The sequence below is a fragment of the Ranitomeya imitator genome, chromosome 7, assembly GCF_032444005.1.
Source record: "Ranitomeya imitator isolate aRanImi1 chromosome 7, aRanImi1.pri, whole genome shotgun sequence".
Lineage (NCBI taxonomy): Eukaryota > Metazoa > Chordata > Amphibia > Anura > Dendrobatidae > Ranitomeya > Ranitomeya imitator.
Window position 1 is genome coordinate 39,859,592 of NC_091288.1, and position 24,348 is coordinate 39,883,939.

At 42.5% G+C, this 24,348-nt stretch overlaps 1 protein-coding gene across 2 annotated transcripts in view; it reads left to right on the forward strand.

The window, feature by feature from the left end:
- Nucleotides 1-24,348, forward strand: part of CERS6 (ceramide synthase 6) — a 228,465-nt gene that overhangs the window by 186,284 nt on the left and 17,833 nt on the right. For both annotated transcript variants that reach the window (XM_069733079.1, XM_069733080.1), the window contains exons 7-8: nt 13,010-13,138; nt 15,016-15,122. In XM_069733079.1, coding sequence (XP_069589180.1) covers nt 13,010-13,138; nt 15,016-15,122 — 236 coding nt within the window. The remainder of the gene's footprint in view (nt 1-13,009; nt 13,139-15,015; nt 15,123-24,348) is intronic.

Here is a 24,348-nt window from a genome sequence, read left to right on the forward strand (position 1 = left end):
CCTCCTGCCCCTGTTTTGGTGGAGGGGGAATTGGAGTATATTGTGGAGAAGATTTTGGATTCTCGTGTCTCTAGACGGAAACTCCAGTATCTGGTCAAATGGAAGGGTTATGCTCAGGAAGATAATTCCTGGGTTTTTGCCTCTGATGTCCATGCCCCAGATCTTGTTCGTGCCTTTCATGTGGCTCATCCTGGTCGGCCTGGGGGTTCTGGTGAGGGTTCGGTGACCCCTCCTCAAGGGGGGGGTACTGTTGTGAATTCTGTGGCTGAGTTCACTTCTGTGGTCACAAGTGGTATTGCAGTCTCTGGGCTTCCTCCCTCAGGTGTTTTGGTGAGCTCGTTGGCTGCCTTGCTATTTAGCTCCACCTGAGTCTGTCTTCCTTGCTCCTTGTCAATGTTCCAGTGTTGGATCTGAGCTACTGCATCTTTCCTTGGGCCTGCTGCTCTGCTAGATAAGTGCTTCTAGTTTGTTTTCTGTTTTTTCTGTCCAGCTTGCTATTAACTTTTGCTGGAAGCTCTGAGAAGCAAAGGGGTGCACCGCCGTGCTGTTAGTTCGGCACGGTGGGTCTTTTTGCCCCTTTGCGTGGTTTTCGTTTTAGGGTTTTTTGTAGACTGCATAGTTCTCTTTGCTATCCTCGCTCTGTCTAGAATATCGGGCCTCACTTTGCTGAATCTATTTCATTCCTACGTTTGTCTTTTCATCTTGCTAACAGTCATTATATGTGGGGGGCTGCCTATTCCTTTGGGGTATTTCTCTGAGGTAAGTCAGGCTTGTATTTCTATCTTCAGGCTAGTCAGCTCCTCAGGCAGTGCCGAGTTGCATAGGTAGTGATAGGCGCAATCCACTGCTGCTTATAGTTGTGTGAGGATAGATCAGGTACTGCAGTCTACAGAGATTCCACGTCTCAGAGCTCGTCCTATTGTTTTTGGTTATTGCCAGATCTCTGTATGTGCGCTGATTACTGCACGCTGTGTTGCCTGATTGCCAGCCATAACAGTACAAGGAGACACACCAATGATTCCCAATAGAGGGAAAAAAGAAATCCTGACATCATTTTTTTTTCTTAGCTCTGTCTTCAGTCTTTTTTTTCCCCTAGACATTAGAGTGCTTCAGGACACAGCTGTGGACATGGATATTCAGGCTCTGTGCTCCTCAATGGATAATCTCGTTGTAAATGTACAAAAGATTCAAGATACTATTGATCAGAAATCGATGCTAGAACCAAGAATTCCGATTCCTGATTTGTTTTTTGGTGACAGAACTAAGTTCCTGAGCTTCAGAAATAATTGTAAGCTATTTTTGGCCTTGAAACCTCATTCTTCTGGTAATCCTATTCAACAGGTTTTGATTATTATTTCTTTTTTGCGCGGCGACCCACAGGACTGGGCGTTTTCTCTTGCACCAGGAGATTCTGCATTGAGTAATGTTGATGCATTTTTCCAGGCGCTGGGATTGCTTTACGATGAGCCTAATTCAGTGGATCAGGCTGAGAAAAATCTGCTGGCTTTATGCCAGGGTCAGGATGATGTAGAAGTATATTGTCAGAAATTTAGGAAGTGGTCAGTACTCACTCTGTGGAATGAATCTGCACTAGCGGCTTTGTTCAGAAAGGGTCTCTCTGAGGCTCTTAAGGATGTAATGGTGGGATTTCCTATGCCTGCTGGTTTGAATGAGTCTATGTCCTTGGCCATTCAGATCGGTCGTCGCTTGCGCGAGCGTAAATCTGTGCACCATCTGGCGGTATTGTCTGAGAGTAAACCTGAGCCTATGCAGTGCGACAGGACTATGACTAAAGTAGAACGGCAAGAACACAGACGTCTGAACAGACTGTGTTTCTATTGTGGTGATTCTACTCATGCTATTTCTAATTGTCCTAAACGCACTAGGCGGTTCGATAGCTCTGCCGTTATTGGTACTGTACAGTCCAAATTCCTTTTGTCCATTACCTTAATGTGCTCTTTGTCATCGTATTCTGTCATGGCGTTTGTGGATTCAGGCGCTGCCCTGAATCTGATGGATTTGGATTATGCTAAACGTTGTGGATTTTTCTTGGAGCCTTTGCGGTGTCCTATTCCGTTGAGAGGAATTGATGCTACACCTTTGGCCAAGAATAAGCCTCAGTACTGGGCCCAGCTGACCATGTGCATGGCTCCTGCACATCAGGAAGTTATTCGCTTTCTGGTACTGCATAATTTGCATGATGTGGTCGTGTTGGGGTTGCCATGGCTACAAACCCATAATCCAGTATTGGATTGGAACTCTATGTCGGTAACCAGCTGGGGTTGTCAGGGAGTACATGGTGATGTTCCATTTTTGTCTATTTCGTCATCCATTCCTTCTGACATCCCAGAGTTCTTGTCGGACTTTCAGGATGTATTTGAAGAGTCCAAGTCTGATGCCCTACCTCCGCATAGGAATTGTGATTGTGCTATCGATTTGATTCCTGGTGGTAAATTCCCTAAGGGTCGTTTATTTAATTTGTCCGTACCTGAACACACCGCTATGCGCAGTTATGTGAAGGAGTCCCTGGAGAAGGGACATATTCGCCCATCGTCGTCACCATTGGGAGCAGGGTTCTTTTTTGTAGCCAAGAAGGATGGTTCGCTAAGACCGTGTATTGATTACCGCCTTCTTAATAAGATCACTGTTAAGTTTCAGTATCCCTCGCCATTGATTTCTGACTTGTTTGCTCGGATTAAGGGGGCTAGTTGGTTTACTAAGATTGATCTTCGTGGTGCGTATAATCTGGTGAGAATCAGGCAGGGAGATGAATGGAAAACGGCATTTAATACGCCCGAGGGTCATTTTGAGTATCTGGTGATGCCGTTCGGACTTGCCAATGCTCCATCTGTTTTTCAGTCTTTTATGCATGACATTTTCCGTGAGTATCTGGATAAATTCTTGATTGTTTACTTGGATGACATTTTGATCTTCTCAGATGATTGGGAGTCTCATGTGAAGCAAGTCAGAATGGTTTTCCAGGTACTGCGTGCTAATTCCTTGTTCGTGAAGGGATCAAAGTGTCTCTTCGGTGTGCAGAAAGTTTCATTTTTGGGGTTCATCTTTTCCCCTTCTACTATCGAGATGGATCCGGTTAAGGTTCAGGCCATCCAGGATTGGACTCAGCCGACATCTCTAAAAAGTCTGCAGAAATTCCTGGGCTTTGCTAATTTTTATCGTCGCTTCATCTGTAATTTTTCTAGCATTGCCAGACCATTGACCGATTTGACCAAGAAGGGTGCTGATTTGGTTAATTGGTCTTCTGCTGCCGTGGAAGCTTTTCAGGAGTTGAAGCGTCGTTTTTGCTGTGCCCCTGTGTTGTGTCAACCTGATGTTTCTCTTCCGTTCCAGGTCGAGGTTGATGCTTCTGAGATTGGTACAGGGGCGGTTTTGTCACAGAGAGGTTCTGGTTGCTCAGTGTTCAAACCATGTGCTTTCTTTTCCAGGAAATTTTCTGCTGCTGAGCGTAATTATGATGTGGGCAACCGAGAGTTGCTGGCCATGAAGTGGGCATTCGAGGAGTGGCGTCATTGGCTTGAGGGTGCTAAGCATCGCGTGGTGGTTTTGACTGATCATAAGAACCTTACTTATCTTGAGTCTGCCAAGCGCTTGAATCCTAGACAGGCCCGTTGGTCGTTATTTTTTGCTCGTTTTGATTTTGTGATTTCATACCTTCCGGGCTCTAAAAATGTGAAGGCGGATGCTCTGTCTAGGAGTTTTGTGTCCGACTCTCCGGGGTTATCTGAGCCGGCGAGTATCCTCAAGGAAGTAGTCATTGTGTCTGCCATCTCCCCTGATTTGCGGAGAGTGTTGCAGAAATTTCAGGCTAATAAACCTGATCGTTGTCCGGCCGAGAAACTGTTCGTCCCTGATAGGTGGACTAGTAAAGTTATCTCTGAACTTCATTGTTCGGTGCTGGCCGGTCATCCAGGAATCTTTGGTACCAGGGAGTTGGTTGCTAGATCCTTCTGGTGGCCGTCTCTGTCACAGGATGTGCGTGCTTTTGTGCAGTCCTGTGGAATTTGTGCTAGGGCTAAGCCCTGCTGTTCACGTGCCAGTGGGTTGCTTTTGCCCTTGCCGGTCCCGAAGAGGCCTTGGACACATATTTCGATGGATTTCATTTCTGACCTTCCCGTTTCTCAAAAAATGTCGGTCATTTGGGTGGTCTGTGATCGCTTTTCTAAAATGGTCCATCTGGTGCCCTTGGTTAAATTGCCTTCCTCCTCTGATTTGGTGCCTTTGTTCTTCCAGCATGTGGTTCGTTTACATGGCATTCCTGAGAATATTGTTTCTGACAGAGGTTCCAGTTTGTCTCGAGGTTCTGGCGAGCCTTTTGTGGTAGGATGGGCATTGACCTATCTTTCTCCTCGGCCTTCCATCCTCAGACTAATGGCCAGACCGAACGAACCAATCAGACCTTGGAAACATATCTGAGATGTTTTGTTTCCGCTGACCAGGATGATTGGGTGTCATTTTATGTAACTATGTAACAAACTATGTAAAGCAGTTAATACAAGAGAAGATAGTATTCTGCTACAGATGGATCTGGATAAGTTGGAAACTTGGGCTGAAAGGTGGCAGATGAGGTTTAACAATGATAAATGTAAGGTTATACACATGGGAAGAGGGAATCAATATCACCATTACACACTGAACGGGAAACCACTGGGTAAATCTGACAGGGAGAAGGACTTGGGGATCCTAGTTAATGATAAACTTACCTGGAGCAGCCAGTGCCAGGCAGCAGCTGCCAAGGCAAACAGGATCATGGGGTGCATTAAAAGAGGTCTGGATACACATGATGAGAGCATTATACTGCCTCTGTACAAATCCCTAGTTAGACCGCACATGGAGTACTGTGTCCAGTTTTGGGCACCGGTGCTCAGGAAGGATATAATGGAACTAGAGAGAGTACAAAGGAGGGCAACAAAATTAATAAAGGGGATGGGAGAACTACAATACCCAGATAGATTAGCGAAATTAGGATTATTTAGTCTAGAAAAAAGACGACTGAGGGGCGATCTAATAACCATGTATAAGTATATAAGGGGACAATACAAATATCTCGCTGAGGATCTGTTTATACCAAGGAAGGTGACGGGCACAAGGGGGCATTCTTTGCGTCTGGAGGAGAGAAGGTTTTTCCACCAACATAGAAGAGGATTCTTTACTGTTAGGGCAGTGAGAATCTGGAATTGCTTGCCTGAGGAGGTGGTGATGGCGAACTCAGTCGAGGGGTTCAAGAGAGGCCTGGATGTCTTCCTGGAGCAGAACAATATTGTATCATACAATTATTAGGTTCTGTAGAAGGACGTAGATCTGGGTATTTATTATGATGGAATATAGGCTGAACTGGATGGACAAATGTCTTTTTTCGGCCTTACTAACTATGTTATGTTACTATGTTATGTTATTTTTGCCGTTGGCTGAGTTCGCCCTTAATAATCGGGCCAGCTCGGCTACCTTGGTCTCTCCATTTTTCTGCAATTCTGGGTTCCATCCTCGTTTCTCTTCAGGACAGGTTGAGTCTTCGGACTGTCCTGGTGTGGATTCTGTGGTGGACAGGTTGCAGCAGATCTGGACTCAGGTAGTGGACAATTTGACCTTGTCCCAGGAGAAGGCTCAGCTTTTCGCTAATCGCAGACGCCGTGTGGGACCCCGACTTCGTGTTGGGGATCTGGTTTGGTTATCTTCTCGTCATATTCCTATGAAGGTTTCCTCTCCTAAATTTAAACCTCGTTTTATTGGTCCGTATAGGATTTCTGAGATTCTCAATCCGGTGTCTTTTCGTCTGACCCTCCCAGACTCCTTTTCCATACATAATGTATTCCATAGGTCGTTGTTGAGGAGATACGTGGCACCTATGGTTCCATCTGTGGAGCCTCCTGCCCCTGTTTTGGTGGAGGGGGAATTGGAGTATATTGTGGAGAAGATTTTGGATTCTCGTGTCTCTAGACGGAAACTCCAGTATCTGGTCAAATGGAAGGGTTATGCTCAGGAAGATAATTCCTGGGTTTTTGCCTCTGATGTCCATGCCCCAGATCTTGTTCGTGCCTTTCATGTGGCTCATCCTGGTCGGCCTGGGGGTTCTGGTGAGGGTTCGGTGACCCCTCCTCAAGGGGGGGGTACTGTTGTGAATTCTGTGGCTGAGTTCACTTCTGTGGTCACAAGTGGTATTGCAGTCTCTGGGCTTCCTCCCTCAGGTGTTTTGGTGAGCTCGTTGGCTGCCTTGCTATTTAGCTCCACCTGAGTCTGTCTTCCTTGCTCCTTGTCAATGTTCCAGTGTTGGATCTGAGCTACTGCATCTTTCCTTGGGCCTGCTGCTCTGCTAGATAAGTGCTTCTAGTTTGTTTTCTGTTTTTTCTGTCCAGCTTGCTATTAACTTTTGCTGGAAGCTCTGAGAAGCAAAGGGGTGCACCGCCGTGCTGTTAGTTCGGCACGGTGGGTCTTTTTGCCCCTTTGCGTGGTTTTCGTTTTAGGGTTTTTTGTAGACTGCATAGTTCTCTTTGCTATCCTCGCTCTGTCTAGAATATCGGGCCTCACTTTGCTGAATCTATTTCATTCCTACGTTTGTCTTTTCATCTTGCTAACAGTCATTATATGTGGGGGGCTGCCTATTCCTTTGGGGTATTTCTCTGAGGTAAGTCAGGCTTGTATTTCTATCTTCAGGCTAGTCAGCTCCTCAGGCAGTGCCGAGTTGCATAGGTAGTGATAGGCGCAATCCACTGCTGCTTATAGTTGTGTGAGGATAGATCAGGTACTGCAGTCTACAGAGATTCCACGTCTCAGAGCTCGTCCTATTGTTTTTGGTTATTGCCAGATCTCTGTATGTGCGCTGATTACTGCACGCTGTGTTGCCTGATTGCCAGCCATAACAATTCCCAGAGAAGAAACTTCTCCTTGACTGTTGATCTCTTAGAAAATTTAAGAAAACTTTATATCACATCATAAACATTATACCTTTTAGCACTGTTCTGCACCAAAATATTATGTTATGGGGTATATACTATTCCCAAGATTGGCTAGGAGTTTTGTAAACAGTGGTAAGCCAAAAGTCAGTAAATAATATTCTCCTTCCCTTCCCTTTATGCTGACTGCTGCCCATGACACAGAGCATGCCCACACTACTGTCCCATATAGGTGAAATAGTTTTTTTTAGACTATTTTTTCTTATGGCCAAGTGTCTACTGTAAGGAATATAGCTATAGCTGATTTTTTAATCTACTAGGGAAAGATGGCTGCCTTCATATTCACATATAGAAAACAGAATAAATATGCAATCAGAAAATTAAAACAGATTGAACAAAGTATGTTTCACTTTAGTTATCTAATTTCTTAAAAGATCATACATTTCCATAAGTGAGTGTTAGGACTAGCACAGATGGCCGTATTTTTGGTCTTAGTGTGATCCGACAAAGCATCGGATCACACTTGGACCAGTGTTAGTCCATGGGGCCGTGCAAATGTCTGATTTTTATACTCAGACTGAGATTTACCAAAGAAAAAAATCGCAATATGTCAGAGTTTGATCCGACTATTGGATTGCACTCAACCATGCAAAACAGTGGATTAATGGAAATCATGGGACTGCACCCGGATGATATCTTTGTGCAGTCTGTTTTTCAAGGACTAACACAATGGAGATGTGACAACACAGAATTTTACCTTAATTAACCAGACTCCTATTTTCATTAAGCCAGGAGGAATTGACTGTTATCTATATGTTGAATTTTGAATTTATGTGTTTGCTCTTTGTTTGTTCAAGATAACACTGACTTTTGGTCGTATGAGCGTGTAATATTGACATTTAAGTTGATGTTTGTTGTAACAAATTGTGCTGTTGTCCTGGATGACAGTGAATCTGCGTAATTGAACAGTGATGTTTGCTGATATGTTGATTACACATTGTCCAGGCCAGCTAGCTTATTGACTTGCAAAACAGAAGAGTAAAAACTATGCAAACTGATTAACTAGTCAAACAATGCAAATTAATCTCATCACATCTTCCTCTTGACTTCTGGATGCTGGCTTGAAGGACAATGGTTGTGAGTTATATACAGTTAGGTTCATATATATTTGGACAGAGACAACATTTTTCTAATTTTGGTTATAGACATTACCACAATGAATTTTAAACAAAACAATTCAGATGCAGTTGAAGATCAGACTTTCAGCTTTCATTTGAGGGTATCCATATTAAAATTGGATGAAGGGTTTAGGAATTTCAGCTCCTTAACATGTGCCACCCTGTTTTAATAGGGACCAAAAGTAATTGGACAATTGACTCCAAGGCTATTTCATGGACAGGTGTGGGCAATCCCTTCGCTATGTCATTCTCAATTAAGCATATAAAGGGCCTGGAGTTGATTTGAGGTGTGGTGCTTGCATTTGGAAGGTTTTGCTGTGAAGTAAACATGTGGTCAAAGGACCTCTCCATGCAGGTGAAACAAGCCATCCTTAAGCTGCAAAAACAGAAAAAACCCATCCGAGAAATTGCTACAATATTAGGAGTGGCAAAATCTACAGTTTGGTACATCCTCAGAAAGAAAAAAAGCACTGGTGAACTCATCAATGCAAAAAGATCTGGGCGCCCACGGAAGACAACAGTGGTGGATGATGGCAGAATTATCTCCATGGCGAAAAGAAACCCCTTCACAACAGCCAACCAAGTGAACAACACTCTCCAGGTGGTCGGCGTATCAATATCCAAATCTACCATAAAGAGAAGACTGCATGAAAGTAAATACAGAGGGTTCACTGCACGGTGCAAGCCACTCATAAGCATCAAGAATAAAAACGCTAGACTGGACTTTGCCAAAAAAGCATCTAAAAAAGCCAGCACAGTTCTGGAAGAACATTCTTTGGACAGATGAAACCAAGATCAACCTCTACCAGAATGATGGAAAGAGAAAAGTATGGCGAAAGCATGATACAACCCATGATCCAAAGCATACCACATCATCTGTAAAACACGGCGGAGGCAGTGTGATGGTTTGGGCATGCATGGCTGCCAGTGGCACTGGGTCACTAGTGTTTATTGATGATGTGACACAGGGCAGAAGCAGCGGAATGAATTCTGAGGAATTCAGAGCCATACTGTGTGCTCAGATCCAGCCAAATGCAGCCAAACTGATTGGTTGTCGTTTCATACTACAGATGGACAATGACCCAAAACATAAAGCCAAAGCAACACAGGAGTTTATTAAAGCAAAGAAGTGGAATATTTTGGAATGGCCAAGTCAGTCACCTGATCTCAACCCAATTGAGCATGCATTTCACTTGTTAAAGACTAAACTTCAGACAGAAAGTCCCACAAACAAACAGCAACTGAAAACCACCACAGTGAAGGCCTGGCAGAGCATCAAAAAGGAGGAAACACAGCGTATGGTGATGTTCATGAGTTCAAGACTTCAGGCAGTCATTGCCAACAAAGGGTTTTCAACCAAGTACTAAAAATGAACATTTAATTTAAAAATTATTGAATCTGTCCAATTACTTTTGATCCTTTTAAAAACAGGGTGGCACATGTTAAGGAGCTGAAACTCCTAAACCCTTCATCCAATTTTAATGTGGATACACTCATATGAAAGCTGAAAGTCTGAACTTCAACTGCACCGAAATTGTTTTGTTTAAAATTCATTGTGGTAATGTCTATAACCAAAATTAGGAAAATGTTGTCTCTGTCCAAATATATATGGACCTAACTGTAAGTGGGATATGCCTCTGTAACAGATGAGCCAAGAGATCCAGATATCCAAAGAACCGGAGACTCTTTACAAAAACACAGCCAGGAACACTCTACAGGATAGCTGCCAGATAATAGCTCCATCATGAGGGACACAGATTTGACATTCTACAGGATGCCAGCTTAGAGGACCACAGCCAGCTGAAAGAATATAGATCTGCTCCATTGACCATCACTGAACCTATGGATACATTTAAGCAGGTCATGATGTGGACCCACTGGTCACCTGGCTCCATGGAGATGTTCGGCGAAGCCAGGTTGTGACCCATCGGACACATGGTTCCTTGAACATGCTCGGAGAAGCCAGGTTGTGACCCTCCTGTCACCTGGCCTTGTACCTCAATGGACTGACAGCTTCCTAAGTGTCATGATCCGTTCCAGGGTTTATTAGTGTCTGCCCTTTTTTGGACGGATCATGTCAAGGGTTATCTTTGCTCTGCCTCATTCTGGGTTCAGGTTTGCTATTTAGCTCCCATGAATCTTGCTGGCAGTGTCAGCTATAGTTCTGTCTTCGGCTTGTGAATCTGACTCTGGAACCCCTTAGTTTGTCCTGCTGTGAACCCTGACTTGTCCTGTGTCTGTTATCCCCCTCTGTCTGCCCATTCCCTGTGTTTGTCTGTTCTGCTTGATTCTTTGATTCTGACCTCCTGGCTTGGCTATTGACTCTGTCTTGATTTGTCCCTATTGTACCGTATTTTGCTCGCCCTTGTTTACTGATCCCTTGCTACATCCTGACGATCCTTTCTGTTTATATCCTTTTTGTACTGATGTGTTATCTTGTGCCCTGATTCGGCTTTTCTGACTACTCTCTTGCCACTAGGTGGCATCTGTTCAGCTGCTCAGTGTGTGCAGTCTCACGTCCCTATAAAATTCCCCCTGGTGAAGGTTGCGCTGTACTGCACTGCAGCTGCATGACACTAAGCTTGTTGTTTCCTCCTCTCAGTGTGTGATACAGGAGGGGGTAGTTGGCTATAGAAACTCTGAAGTCACAGCTGCGATTCAGAGCAAGGGTGAGACTGTAATCTTGCACCATCTTGGGTATTTTGCTGGGACTGTTCTATGGGTTATTTGCTTGTTTTGTGGTTCAATAAAGTATTGCCACATTGTATTACCCACACCCTGTGTTGTCTGAGTAGTATTATGCCCACGGTCAAAGGAGAGCAGGCATTTGGTGGGATCGTCCCTGGTCCATGCGGTTTAGGCTAGCGAACTGGGGCACCCGCTGATCCCCTGTGCCTCCACAGGAGAATATAGAGAATTTTATTTTTTTACATCTTCTCATCTGAAAAAATTCATATCACACTCTGATCAAACTCTGATCAAACTCTGATCAGTGGGTGATTTGCATAATTTACTCAATTCTCTTGGAGGAGAGAATACACCGTTATGTGACCCTAGCCTTATCGTATGAGCAAAGATGGGTTAAAAGTAAAGAAAAATTGCAGAAAAGAGTGGTGGGACTTCTGGAGGTGCAATCTTTTGCCAAAAGCAAAACTGAGTTCTTGGCTGGACATCGACTTTAATCAGATCAAGTTGATGTATTCTCTCCTACATTGCTGCAACTTTGCTAAGGATGACGCTCTGTGATACTCACATGTTATTCTCTACAGTTCTGTATACAAATATGTAATGAGATTATGTTTTTTTTCCTTTTATCTCGATTATGCAAGAAATGTAGAGATCTGTCGTCAAACCTTAGAACAGGCTGACTAAAAATAGTCTATGGCATTGTGATGCTACAGATTGAGTTAGCATTGGCTGCCCTAACGTCATTTTGGCTGACATTATAAGGTTATCTGAATGGAATTTTTCTGCTTGGTGACAGTTTTAATGTATTTTGGAAAGGAAATATTTTCCATGAATATCAGGCATTATTAAGCCTTAAAAATGACCACGAAATATTCTTATGCAAAATATTATTTTAGAGCATATACTTGTTATACTGTTATATAGTGTAACAGTATTTTAGTTTATTTTCGTAAGCAGAACATGAAAAGACTTTAGGGTTAGTCAACTTTAGACAATGCTTTTTTGTTACATGGATTTTCTGATGCTAAACAGATCACAATGAGGCAGACTACATGGATCTCCAATAATCAGCAATAATCTATGAGATCTCTGGCTGCAAGTATTCAATTTTCTTGCCAATACAGGGATAACAAAGCATTGCAAAGTTCTTTCTGACACTAATAGGCTGTCTAAAGCGGTTGTGCATTGGGTCCGGAAGAGTGAGAAAAGTGTAAAATAAATTCTTCCTCACCTCCCAAACCAGTGCTGTTTATATGTAGTCAGTGTTATGTCTGCTGGGTTCAATATCCATCAGGAGCATCATGAATACTAATTAGCTCCAGCATTGATAATTCTGGGGGACCCCACATGACGTAGGCTCGAAACGTGCGTCGAGGTCTACAGTGAAAGCTGATGTAATGACACATTCTATTTTTTATTTTTGGGTATGGCGATGTGAGGGCTTGTTTTTGCGGGACGAGTTGTACTTTTCAATAACACCATTGTTTTTTACCATATTGTGAACATGAAAACGGGAAAGAATTCCAAGTGCGGTGAAATTGCAAAAAAGTGCAATGCCAACTGTTTTTATGTTTTTTTTTACCATATTCACCAAATGCTATAACTTACCTGCCATTATGATTCTCGAGGTCATTACGAGTTCATAGATACCAAACATGTCTAGGTTGTTTTGTATTTAAGTGGTAAAAAAAAATTCTAAGTTTGTTAAAAAAAATAAATTGTGCCCTTTTACTAAACCCATAGCGTCTCCATTTTCCGGGGGCTTGGGCTGGGTGAGGCCTTATTTTTTGCATGCCAAGTTGATGTTTTTATTGATACCATTTTGGTGTAGATACGATATTTTGTTAGCCCGTTTTTGAATTTTAACCCCTTTCTGACATCGGGCATAATAGTACACCGATGCCGGACCCCCTTGTTTTGCGCGGGCTCCAGCGCTGAACTCACACTTGTGGACGTCAGGCCCTCATACCACTCTAAGGTAGTCTGTTTCTGACAGTTTGAGCAGACACATGGATGTTAGTGGGTTGCTGGAGGTCATTTTGCAGGGCTCTGGCACTGCTCCTTCTGTTCCTCCTTGTACAAAGGTGGAGGCTCCAGAACTGCTGCTGGGTTTATACAGGTTTTACCTTTTAAGTTGCAAAGAGACAATATCAGGATTAATAAATCAAATCAATATGGAAATTAATTTATATCTTGCTGCCTCTTTTATAATATAACCTTTATGTTCTCTTGTAGGATTTTGGAATTATGTTCCTTCACCATCTTGCAACTGTATCCCTCATCACATTCTCATATGTCAACAACATGGTACGAGTAGGTACCTTGGTGATGTGCCTTCATGACATGGCGGATGTTTTGCTAGAGGTGAGACTCTTTGTTCTACAGTAAGATGGGACCAGGGATTCTACAGTCCACATTTTTTGCAACCTTCCATTTTTTATGTTTTGTGGTGGTAATATCTGTACAAATAGTAAAATGGTGAAATCTTAATGGATTCGAATTATTTTTGACACCACAAAGTGGTCTAAATTTAATATAATTATCACACAAGAAATTTCCCTAATATAAAATGATATAGCGCCATCTCTTATAAAAAATGATGACAAAGATTAGAATGCTAAAATTCCTGGTAGGAAACCTGCGTCAGTCTGCAAGAAAGCTGTGATCATAAAGCCGAAGCTAGACAAAAGTGGCTTAGGCTACTTTCACACTTCCGTCGGTACGGGGCCGTCGCCATGCATCGGCCCAACGTCCAGATGGACGTTGTGAAATAAATGAACAACGAGGGCAGCGGATGCAGTTTTTCAACGCATCCGCTGCCCCATTGTAATGTCTGGGGAGGAGGGGGCGGAGTTCCGGCCGCGCATGCGCGGTCGGAAATGGCGGACACGTCGCACAAAAAAAGTTACATGGAATGTTTTTTTGTGCCGACGGTCCGCCAAAACACGACACATCCGTCGCACAACAGATGCGACATGTGGCCATACGTCACAATGCGTCGCTAATGCAAGTCTATGGAGAAAAACGCATCCTGCGGGCAACTTTGCAGGATGTGTTTTTTTCTCCAAAATGACGCATTGCGACGTAGCCCAAAAGATGGAAGTGTGAAAGTAGCCTTAAGTGCAACAGTATTAAAGGAGGTTTCTGGCATTTTATATTAGCAGTCTACAATTAGGAGAGACCCGCCATCAATGTGCTAATGTGAGGAACCCACCACAGGACTACCACGGATCAGCAGAATAAGGAGGTTACACCCATTCTCTGTAGAAACTGACATAACAACATTGACTGTAGTGTGTAGTACTATAGCTCAGCCCTGATCATAATACAGGACAGACTGACCATTTGGGCAGGTGCACACAACCGTATTTTCGGTTCGAGAGCGATAAGACAACATATCGTATTGCACTCGGACCATTGTTGGTCTATGAGGCCATCCACTTGTCAAATTATGAAAAAATTGCTGCATGCCCAATTCTATTTCAATATTTGGATGGCATTCGACCATGCAAGTCAGAGAGTCAGTTAAAAACATTCGACTGGTCTTGCGTGACATCTGAATGCATTCAGATTTTTATAGACTGACTGAATGGAGAAGATGGAGAATTTTTTTCTCCATCTTCTCACCCAAGATAATTGGATCACACTGTGCTCACACTCTGATCAGAGTGTCATTAACATAATCAGCCCAATTCTTTCAAATGAGAAAATCTATTGTTGTGTCACTCTACCCTTAGGGTGATGCTAAATCTAGGGATGAGTGACACGCGAAAGATCGAGTTCTGGTACCCGGCCCGAACTTTATTCCAAAGTTCGGTTTGGGTACCAGGACTATACCTGAACTTGGACCAGAACCCCATTAGTTAGAAAACTCCAACATTTTAGTGCAAGACCTGCAAAAAGCAAATGTTGCAAATGATTTGTGACCCTTAATTGCATTTTTTTTTAATCCAACCAAAGTGTATGATGGCTCCAGTACAGGATCCATGACCTTTAGTGACTTAGGGTCCAGATCAGCTGTCTTTTCTAACATGTACATTTGCAGGGGAATATACAGGCCAAATGCACCACTGCTATTCAACCACTTCTAAAGCTTTAATAATTATCCCAGCTGGAACGTCTGCATTCATTTTCATCCTCACAAACAATTTTCAGGATGGAAATAGAAACCTGTCAGTGGTTAATTACATACAGCAGCCATCAGTCAGACTCTAATAACTGTCCATTCTTTTATATTCCAGGCAGCCAAAATGGCAAATTATTCAAAGTGTCAAAAACTGTGCGACCTCCTGTTTGTTGTGTTTGCTGTGGTCTTCGTAATTGCCAGGCTCGGTGTATTCCCTTTATGGTAAGTAAAAATGACTGTAACTTTGTAATAATACCAACTTCTTCATTTTAGCCAATTACTTTATGATTTTCATTCTGTCAATATTCCTTGTTCTTGGCTTTAAAAACAAAACAAAACAAAACAAAAAAACAGACTTTTATATGACTTGGTATTTTTTAATTTTATTTTATATATTTTAGTGAAAAAATGCTATACTCTTACTTTACTGATTTTATATCTAAAAGTTATATCTCTAAACTGTCATATGGACCTCAACAATAATTTCCATTATTTTTATTATATGGAAATAAATATGCAATTTCATCTCATGTAAAAAGGTTTAGCAAAGACATTATAATAAGTGGTGGATGATCAAAAAATAAGGCGACATCGGCCATCTTCTTAAACAGTCTCACGGTCCTTTAATTCATCCTTTTGGACATATTTCAGTTATGTTATATCCTTATCTGGACCTTCTCCTGCACCATCTACCTTTTGTCACCAGGCGTCGTCGCATTCATTTTGCTGGTATAGAAGGCTGCATTACCAGTATCACTGGGTGGCTCAGGCACTGTCTAGCTAAGAATACTGGTGTGACTGGGACTTGCCTTGTCATACATCCACGGGAGAGTGTGTGCGCAGTCCAGCTGCTCGGCAGATGTAATCAGCTCCCTTCTGTGGCCTATGAGGCACCACCACACCCTATTTATACTCCCAGCAGATTGCTAGAAGTTACGAGTTATCACTTTGTTTCTTCCTTGGTCTTTGGTGCTATATGTCTATTGTTTTGAATCTGATCCTGACCCGACTTGTGACTTTGACTACTTATATATAAAGATTCAACCTGATTTTTACCTAGTATTGCCTAACTTTGCTTTTGACTGACCTCCTGGTATGTCACCCTAGCTATTTCTATTCCTTGTTATGTCCCTCGGTTTGCTAACATTACTGGTTTGACTACTTTTACCTCACTCCTTGCTCCTCTGACTACCAACTATTCTGTGGACACAACCTAGGGGACCCCATTGTAAGTCCAGATCCCTGTATAAGGTGAAAGCCGAGATTCCTATGGGACCGGCCATATGGAGTCTCTCCAAGGTAGCCCTTTTGAGCCAATGGTCTCAAAACACTTTACAAATGACCATTAAATAAGTAACCCATAGAAAGGTAGTATTTTATTATATAGTCAACATAGAAATTACACTTTAATCACATCACTACCATTATTGCTTCCTTACAGTCATTTCATTTCTTTTGCGTCACATCCATCTAATTGTGAACATTGAATATAAAAAATATATTGAGCAAAAAAACCTCATCTAAAAAAAACTCTGAATAGATCATTAATCCGAGTCATCACTAGACTTCTGCACTGTGAGGCCGGATAATATTCACCCATTTTAAATGTTCTGTGAAAGTTTTTTTCTCCAAACTTTCCTTTCTCCTGGACCTCATTCACATCCGTTTTTCATGTACGAGTGCATTCTGATTTTTAACAGATAGCACACGGACACCTTATAGTCTATGGCCCTTTACAGGTGTCCATGATAATAGTGACATGTCCGAATTTTGTCCATATTTCAGACCAAACTCTTCCATCAAGTGATTCGGTCCATGAAATAAAAACAGACAGCACATAGATGGCATCCGGATGGCGTCGTGGTGCTGTCTGTCTGATAGTAGAAACTTGGAAAAGCTTTATCAGTTTTATTTTCATATGAGAAAAATGAATGACATCAATTGTAAAAACAGATGAAAATCAGATCTGAGAAAAGTTGACCGTTTTTTAAATGCAAAGTAAAAAAAATTGGACTTGTATACGTTTTCAGAGTTTCCTTCTCCCGGTCATACAGAACATGCGGCTCACGGATGGTGACGTGAATTGTTTTGGTCTTCATTGTCAGTCAGCGCAGAGGAAGTGTCAGGAGAGCATATGGAAACATTGCGTCCCTTTCAATTACTCCCTGATCGGTTCTGACTCCACTGATTTACACGAGACCAATACAAAACACTTTAGACTTTCACCGTGTCTTTACATAAAAGGGTTGACATTTGGAAATGCCATTAGCAGTTCTGAGTCACACACAGTCCTGTATTTTAGGCGCATCATTGCAATTATCTAAAAGAGGAGCGGGCGGCATTAGTCTTCTGAGAAGTTTGCTGTAAGCAGCGATTCTCATCTACATTCATGCGGTATGTGCAATCAGTGGGGAAGGGGTTTATCATCTCCAGCGTTGCCTGCCTTGGTGAGCTCGGGCTCAGGGAGTGGAATAATTGAATGTGTTTTCTCTTGGCCTTATATTGTGCATGAAGATAACGCACCAAAGAGTTTATTTTTGTATCTGCTGCAGTTTGCTTACAGTCTACCTTCACTTTCAAAAAATATTTTGATAAGTCATAGAGAAGTCCTTTTTATCAGTGGGGATCTGGCTGATGAGACCCCACCGGTCACAGAATCGCTCAGCCAAGCACTGTTTTCCTCCGAGACTAAAGTCAGAGTCTGTAAACTTTTAATTGAGTGCGATACTAAAGTCAGAGTCTGTAGACTTTTAATTGAGTGCGTCTTTTATATCTGAGGAAAGCTGCAATCAGATAAGCCCTACTCCTCCTTTATTTTAGCAGTTGATGGCGTGTCCGCACCCTGGCCTTCACTGATATAAACTTCTGACATTTTGCATTTACACTTTAAGGCTAGGTTCACGCAGCCGAAAAATAATCATCAAAGTTTCTTGAAGAAAACTTGAAGATTTTTTTCTCACTTTCCATCCATGTATAATCCGTCCTATGTTAGAGAACTGCAATATATCCGTAAAAATCGCATGCTACAGTTTGGCTCCGTGTGGCATCCGATCATTTTAAAGTTGAATAGAGGAGTCTCATCCGAGACCAGAAGAAGCTAGGGAATGCTGCGATTTGTTATTTTTTTCAGGCTAGATTCAGTCAGGGAAAATATTTGCTCATTTGCACTGTCCCATTGAATAACATTGGTTCTTGTGTTGTCTCCGTGTGTTTTTTTTTTACGGACCGTAATCCGGCCAAAAATATGTTCATATGAATGAACGCTCATAATAAAGAGAAAGGGAAATCTTGACTCTGGAAAAACTGGAATTGAGGGTATTGGTCTAGTCCACGGATTTTTCCTTCTGCTATTTCAACAGCAAAACAGTGGAGACACCTGAAACTCATCAGTGGTCATCAATCCAAAGGTGGAACATGGAGCTGTGGTTAGATTTCCGCAGCCCCTTTAAAATTAGTCACAGTGCCATCACTGGTAACCACTGTGCCCCAGTCCACAAATCATTTACTTTCCCATCCTTTATTGTGGCATCATCATACCAACAGCAAGCAGATAAAACAGTGGAGCAAATACAGACGACGATCATTTCACGCTTACTGTACATTGCACTTCAACAGGTCAATAAAGGATTTTGTTGCACGGGACAGTATGTGCCAATCCGCTTTCGTTTCTATGGATATACAGATTCTTTTTCTTTGGAAGTGGCACCTGTAATCCCTGGTGTGTGTGCAGCTTCATCAACCCGAGGACATACAGCTGTGCCTTTGTCCTGCTTCTCTTCTATGGTATTTACTTTCCCATGATCATTCTCTAAAAAAAGTAGCGAGTGTATTCCTGATGAAGGGATTTGTGATAGTAATGCACCTATGCCAGGTTGTATGAATAGGTATTTGGGAGGCAACCTGCATCTCATCAATGAATCCCTCTTTTATAATTGTTTGAGATGCATTGGTCTAGTCCATGTAGACAAGTCAATGACTTCCCATATTTGGTGCCACAAACATGCCATCTCCATTGCCCGTTCCATCCGTCAGTGAAGCACGATTATAACGCAGTGCATGGAGCAGAAGTGCAAGGGGGGTCGCTTGGAACAAACCACTGTTATCACTTTGTCACAGATGACACCGGAGAGGTCACACAGATCCCACCGCTGCCCCTAGTTGTCATGGAAAAACAACTCTGCTGCCTCCAATCATCAGGACAATTACGCAATTGTCTGACGATTGATTGATGAGACAACTGCTGCTTCCACCGCTAGGCCAGTTATTGTATCGTGTATACACCTCTGATTCCAAGGCATGGAATGTATGTATATACCCCCAGTCCAGTTCACTACCAGATTCGCAATAACAAAGAAAAGCTACTAGCTGCCATCCCCAATTGTTTATACAGGCCAATTGGACACCCCTTACAGGTAGCATATGGCTTCAGGGGTGCGGTTTACAGAGCAAGAGGAACAGAGCTATTAAACTTTATGCTTAATCCAGAAACATAGACAGTGTTTATAAAAAATAAAAATGATTATACAAAATTGGGGAAAAAAACAACACGATATATACAACTACATAAAATAAAAAGGGATAATGAAAGAAACTTACTAAAGCTGGTCACAGAAATTTCGAAGCGCTTAGCGGACAGAAGCAATCCTGAATTGTAAAATGAACACTCCCACAGCGAGCTACGTCTTCCCAAAATAACAAAAGCCTAAACCCAGTTTATGCTTTTTATTAGCCCTAAGTAACACCCACACACCTCCCCTTGATGACCTCATGTAGGGGCTGTGTGTTGGATTGTCTCAGCCCTTCAGGATTTTATGACATTCCCAACTTACAGGATATCTTTGTCTCTGAAGGTCCCAGGCGTTAGATATTGACATCATATTTTCTATTGTGATTTTACTTTTACATTGAGACCACATATGGCCTGATTTGCATCATTTATCGGACAGATATTAATTTGGAGGTGTTCCAATGGTCCCATGGTGATGCGAGTGCATGCATTCCATTCATCCCCTCGCTACAACGCTGAAAAGCTATATTCCATAAATGTTGCACCAATACAAACCTCCATATTCACATCTGACTGGCACTGAACCATCTAGCTGCAGATTCTGTCTATGAGAAGAACCTCATCCTGGGAACACAATTCTCTTACTTGGAACAAATGACTCCCTGCTTCTTGAATATACAAATCTTAGACTTTATGCCCTTAACCCCCCCCCCTTCCCGCAATAGACCTTTGTAATAATTAGCTGTCCACAGCAGGAGGTCTTCTGCTTCAAAGGGGATTGGAGTGTTAAGGCCCCTTCACACTAAACGACGCTGCAGCGATCCAGACAACGATCCGGATTGCTGCGGCGTCGCTGTTTGGTCGCTGGAGAGCTGTCACACAGACAGCTCTCCAGCGACCAAAGATGCCGGTAACCAGGGTAAACATCGGGTTACTAAGCGCAGGGCCGCGCTTAGTAACCCGATGTTTACCCTGGTTACCAGCGTAAAAGTAAAAAAAACAAACGCTTCATACTTACCTTCCGCTGTCTGTCCCTCGGCGCTGTGCTTTCCTGCACTCACTGTGAGCACAGCGGCCGGAAAGCAGAGCGGTGACGTCACGGATCGCTAGCGATATCGTTTAGTGTGAAGGTACCTTTAGCTCTTTCCTTATTTCCCCTGCGTTAATTAGTTTCTCTGTTCCTTCATCTAATTATTCCCTCTTCAACAGGAGGTTGGATTCTCCAGCTATAGGTAATTTTCCCTCTGACCCATATGTTCAGTGTGAGGGGGACGCGACATGTCTTATGGATTTTAATTTTCTTCTCCCTCTCTCTCTCTATATATATACAGTATATATATATATATATATATATATATATATATATATGTATATACATATCTATATACATACATTTCAAGAGACTGGAGGCAGCACGCACCATCCAGAGTGAAAAAATGTTTGTTTAATGGCCCATCATGGCGACATTTTGTTTTTTACTGAGAACCTTTGTAGAGCTCAGGCTTGAGAAATTTCAACGAGCTTACTTTGTGAGGCAGCACACACTTGACTGTTGTGTAGCTACAGTTCAGTTGAAGGAATATTAGTCTCTCAACAGATTTTTTCACTCATCAGTTTATTATCATCTGTGCCTTCTCGATCGGCGTACACACAGTGCTAAAGAAGCGCGGTGCATTCAGTAATAGGAAGCGCTGATGGCACTTCTTTGTCAGCACTCCCCTTATAACTGAAGCTAATTTGCCAGCCCGTTACAAGGGAGTTAAGATTAAAAAAAAGATTTCAGTATTTAAATACCCTCACCCCATAAGTCTTTTATGACCTTTTGGAGGGCACAATGTGTAAAATAAATAAATAACTGGTAAAAAAAATGGTTTATATATATGTATATACATACAGTATATGTATTTACACATTATACAGTATATCTTCTATCTATAGAATCGTCTAAGGGTACCGTCACACAGTGGCATTTTGATCGCTACGACGGCACGATCCGTGACGCTCCAGCATCGTAACAATATCGCTCCAGCGTCGTAGACTGCTGTCACACTTTGCAATGTACGACGCTGGAGCGATAATTTCATGACGTATGTGCGATGTAGAAGCCGTTGGTTACTATGTGCACATCGTATACAATATCGTGCACACCTTTGTTACACCATGCGATCATGCCGCCACAGCGGGACACTAGACGACGAAAGAAAGTTTCAAACGATCTGCTACGACGTACGATTCTCAGCAGGGTCCCTGATCGCAGGAGCGTGTCAGACACTGCGAGATCGCTGGAACGTCACGGATATATCGCTGGAACATCACGAATCGTGCCGTCGTAGCGATCAAAATGCCACTGTGTGACGGTACCCTAAGGGTCACTTCCGTCTGTTTGTCTGTCACAGAAATTCCGCATTGCTGATTGGTCGCGGCCGGCCCAGTCCAGTCGCGAATTCGCCCCTCCCTACTCCCCTCCAGTCAGTGCCCCCATAGCGTTTTAGCAGTCCGTTAAACGCTGCTATTAACCCTGTGTGACTAACTTTATACTATAGATGCTGCCTATGCAGCATCAATAGTAAAAAGATGTAATGTTAAAAGTAATTTTAAAAAAAATTATTATATTCTCAGCTTCAGGCGCCTTTCCTGCTCCTCGCGACACTCCGGTCCCAAGAATGCATTGCGGCAACAACCCGCGGTCTCACAAGATGATGACGTAGCAGTCTTGCGAGACCGCTACATCATCACGTGTTATTGCCGCAATGCATTCTTGGGACCAGAACGTCGCGAGGAGCATCGCTAAACACCTGGGCTGGATCCGGGGGCTGACGGAAGGTGAGTATATAACTATTTTTTATTTTAATTATTTTTTTAACAGGGATATGGTGCCCGCATTGCTATATACTACATGGGCTGTGTTGGATACTACGTGGGCTGTGTTATATACTGAATGGGCTGTGTTATATACTGCATGGGTTGTGTTATATACTGCATGGGCTGTGTTATATACTGCGTGGGCTGTGTTATATACTTCGTCTCTGTGCTATATACTACGTGGGCTGTGTTATCTACTACGTTGGCTGTGTTATATACTGCATGGGCTGTGTTATATACTGCGCGAACTATGTTATATACTACGTCTCTGTGCTATATACTACGTGGGCTGTGTTATATACTACGTTGGCTGTGCTATATACTACGTGGGCTGTGCTATATACTACGTGGGCTGTGCTATATACTACTGCACATATTCTAGAATACCCAATGCATTAGAATCGGGCCACCATCTAGTATAAATATATATATATATATATGTACATACATAATTCATGCATACATGCAATAAAAATAGCGCTGTCAATCCATATAACTGAAACTCCCCATTGCCCCGTAAAAATTTTTTTTTTTTTCGAATAGACTAAAATATTTTGTATTACATGTATTTTATATTGAAAAATTGTAAAACTCTTTAAACTGCGTGGATGAAAAAAAAAATTGAAAGTATATCTGGTCAAGAAGGGGGGGGGGGGGTAAATGGAACAGTCTTGAACTGGTTAAAGGGTTTGTTGTTTTGGTGATTTTGCTTTTATATTCTACCCAACCGAGTATGTTAATGGAAAACCTCGCTCACTCGTCCTGACTGCAGTTTACTTTCTGAACAAGCTGATTATTTTCTTACTTTACCCTCTTCATTACGCAGTAAAATCCGCTCCATTACTCATTTTACTTTTATTGCAAATTGCATTACTCTTTAGATTGGCATTATAAAAATAATCACTAAGAGAATCACTACACATAAACCAAGAACTGTTCCATGTCTTCAAGGGGTTGTTTATATTTTCTTAAGGTCATTTTTCAGAGTGCCATTATTTTTAAGAATTTGATAATTTCTACATAGGACAGTATTCTATGGTATTATATTTATTAATTCACCTATACAATACTAAGGAGATCCTGAAAACAATATCTGTTGGTGGACCTTGAGGACTGGGGTTGGTGAACACTGGTTTAGGCCAGTTTCACACATCCTGATATTTCCGGTACCGGTAAACACGGCACTGGAGATATCCATGTCCGTGTGTCCATGTGATACATCCGTGTGGCACACGTGTGGCAATTGTGTGCCGCATCAGGACCACACGGACGGCCATGGGGGAAGCAGCGCTACAATAAGCTCTGTTCCCCTGCATGTGTTGCTGAAGCCAGCTCGGCCGGTGAGCAGGGGAGAATGAATGAAAGAAAGAACCGACGTGGGGTTCCCCCTATATTCATAAACGAACCCGTCAAAACTCACAGGTGCGAGCTGCTATTCTCAGACTTGTAAGGGGCCATGGATATGCCCCCCCCCCCCCCCAGCCTTAGAAAAGCAGACTGCAGCTGCCCAGAAAAGGCGCATCTATTAGATGCACCAATTCTGGAGCTTTGCCCGGTTCTTCCCACTTGTCCTGTAGCGGTGGCAAGAGGGGTAATGAGGGGTTAATGTCACCTTCCTATTGTAAGGTGACATTAAGCCGGCTTAGTATTGGAGAGTTGTCAATCAGACACCTATCCATTACTAATACTAGAGTAGTTAAATGGTTAATCACACAGTAAGAAAAAGTCTTTCAATGAAATAAAACAATATACACATTTTTTCCATCTTTATTAGTTTGCCATTCCAAGCGAAGCCCTCGATCTACTGGAAAGAAGACAAAATAAGAAAGCAACAATATACCATACCTGTCCATACAGTCAGTCCCATGCAGTAATCCATATCTAGGGACATTTACAGTTTACAACTGGGAGCTGTTCTAATGCACCCACTCCTGGCTGTAAGCTACTCGTGAATGAATGAGATGCTGGGAGCGGAGCTTCAGTGACTAGCGGTGACGTCACCGAAGCTGCGCTCCCTGCCGGCCTGAACATAGTAACATAGTAACATAGTAACATAGTTAGTAAGGCCGAAAAAAGACA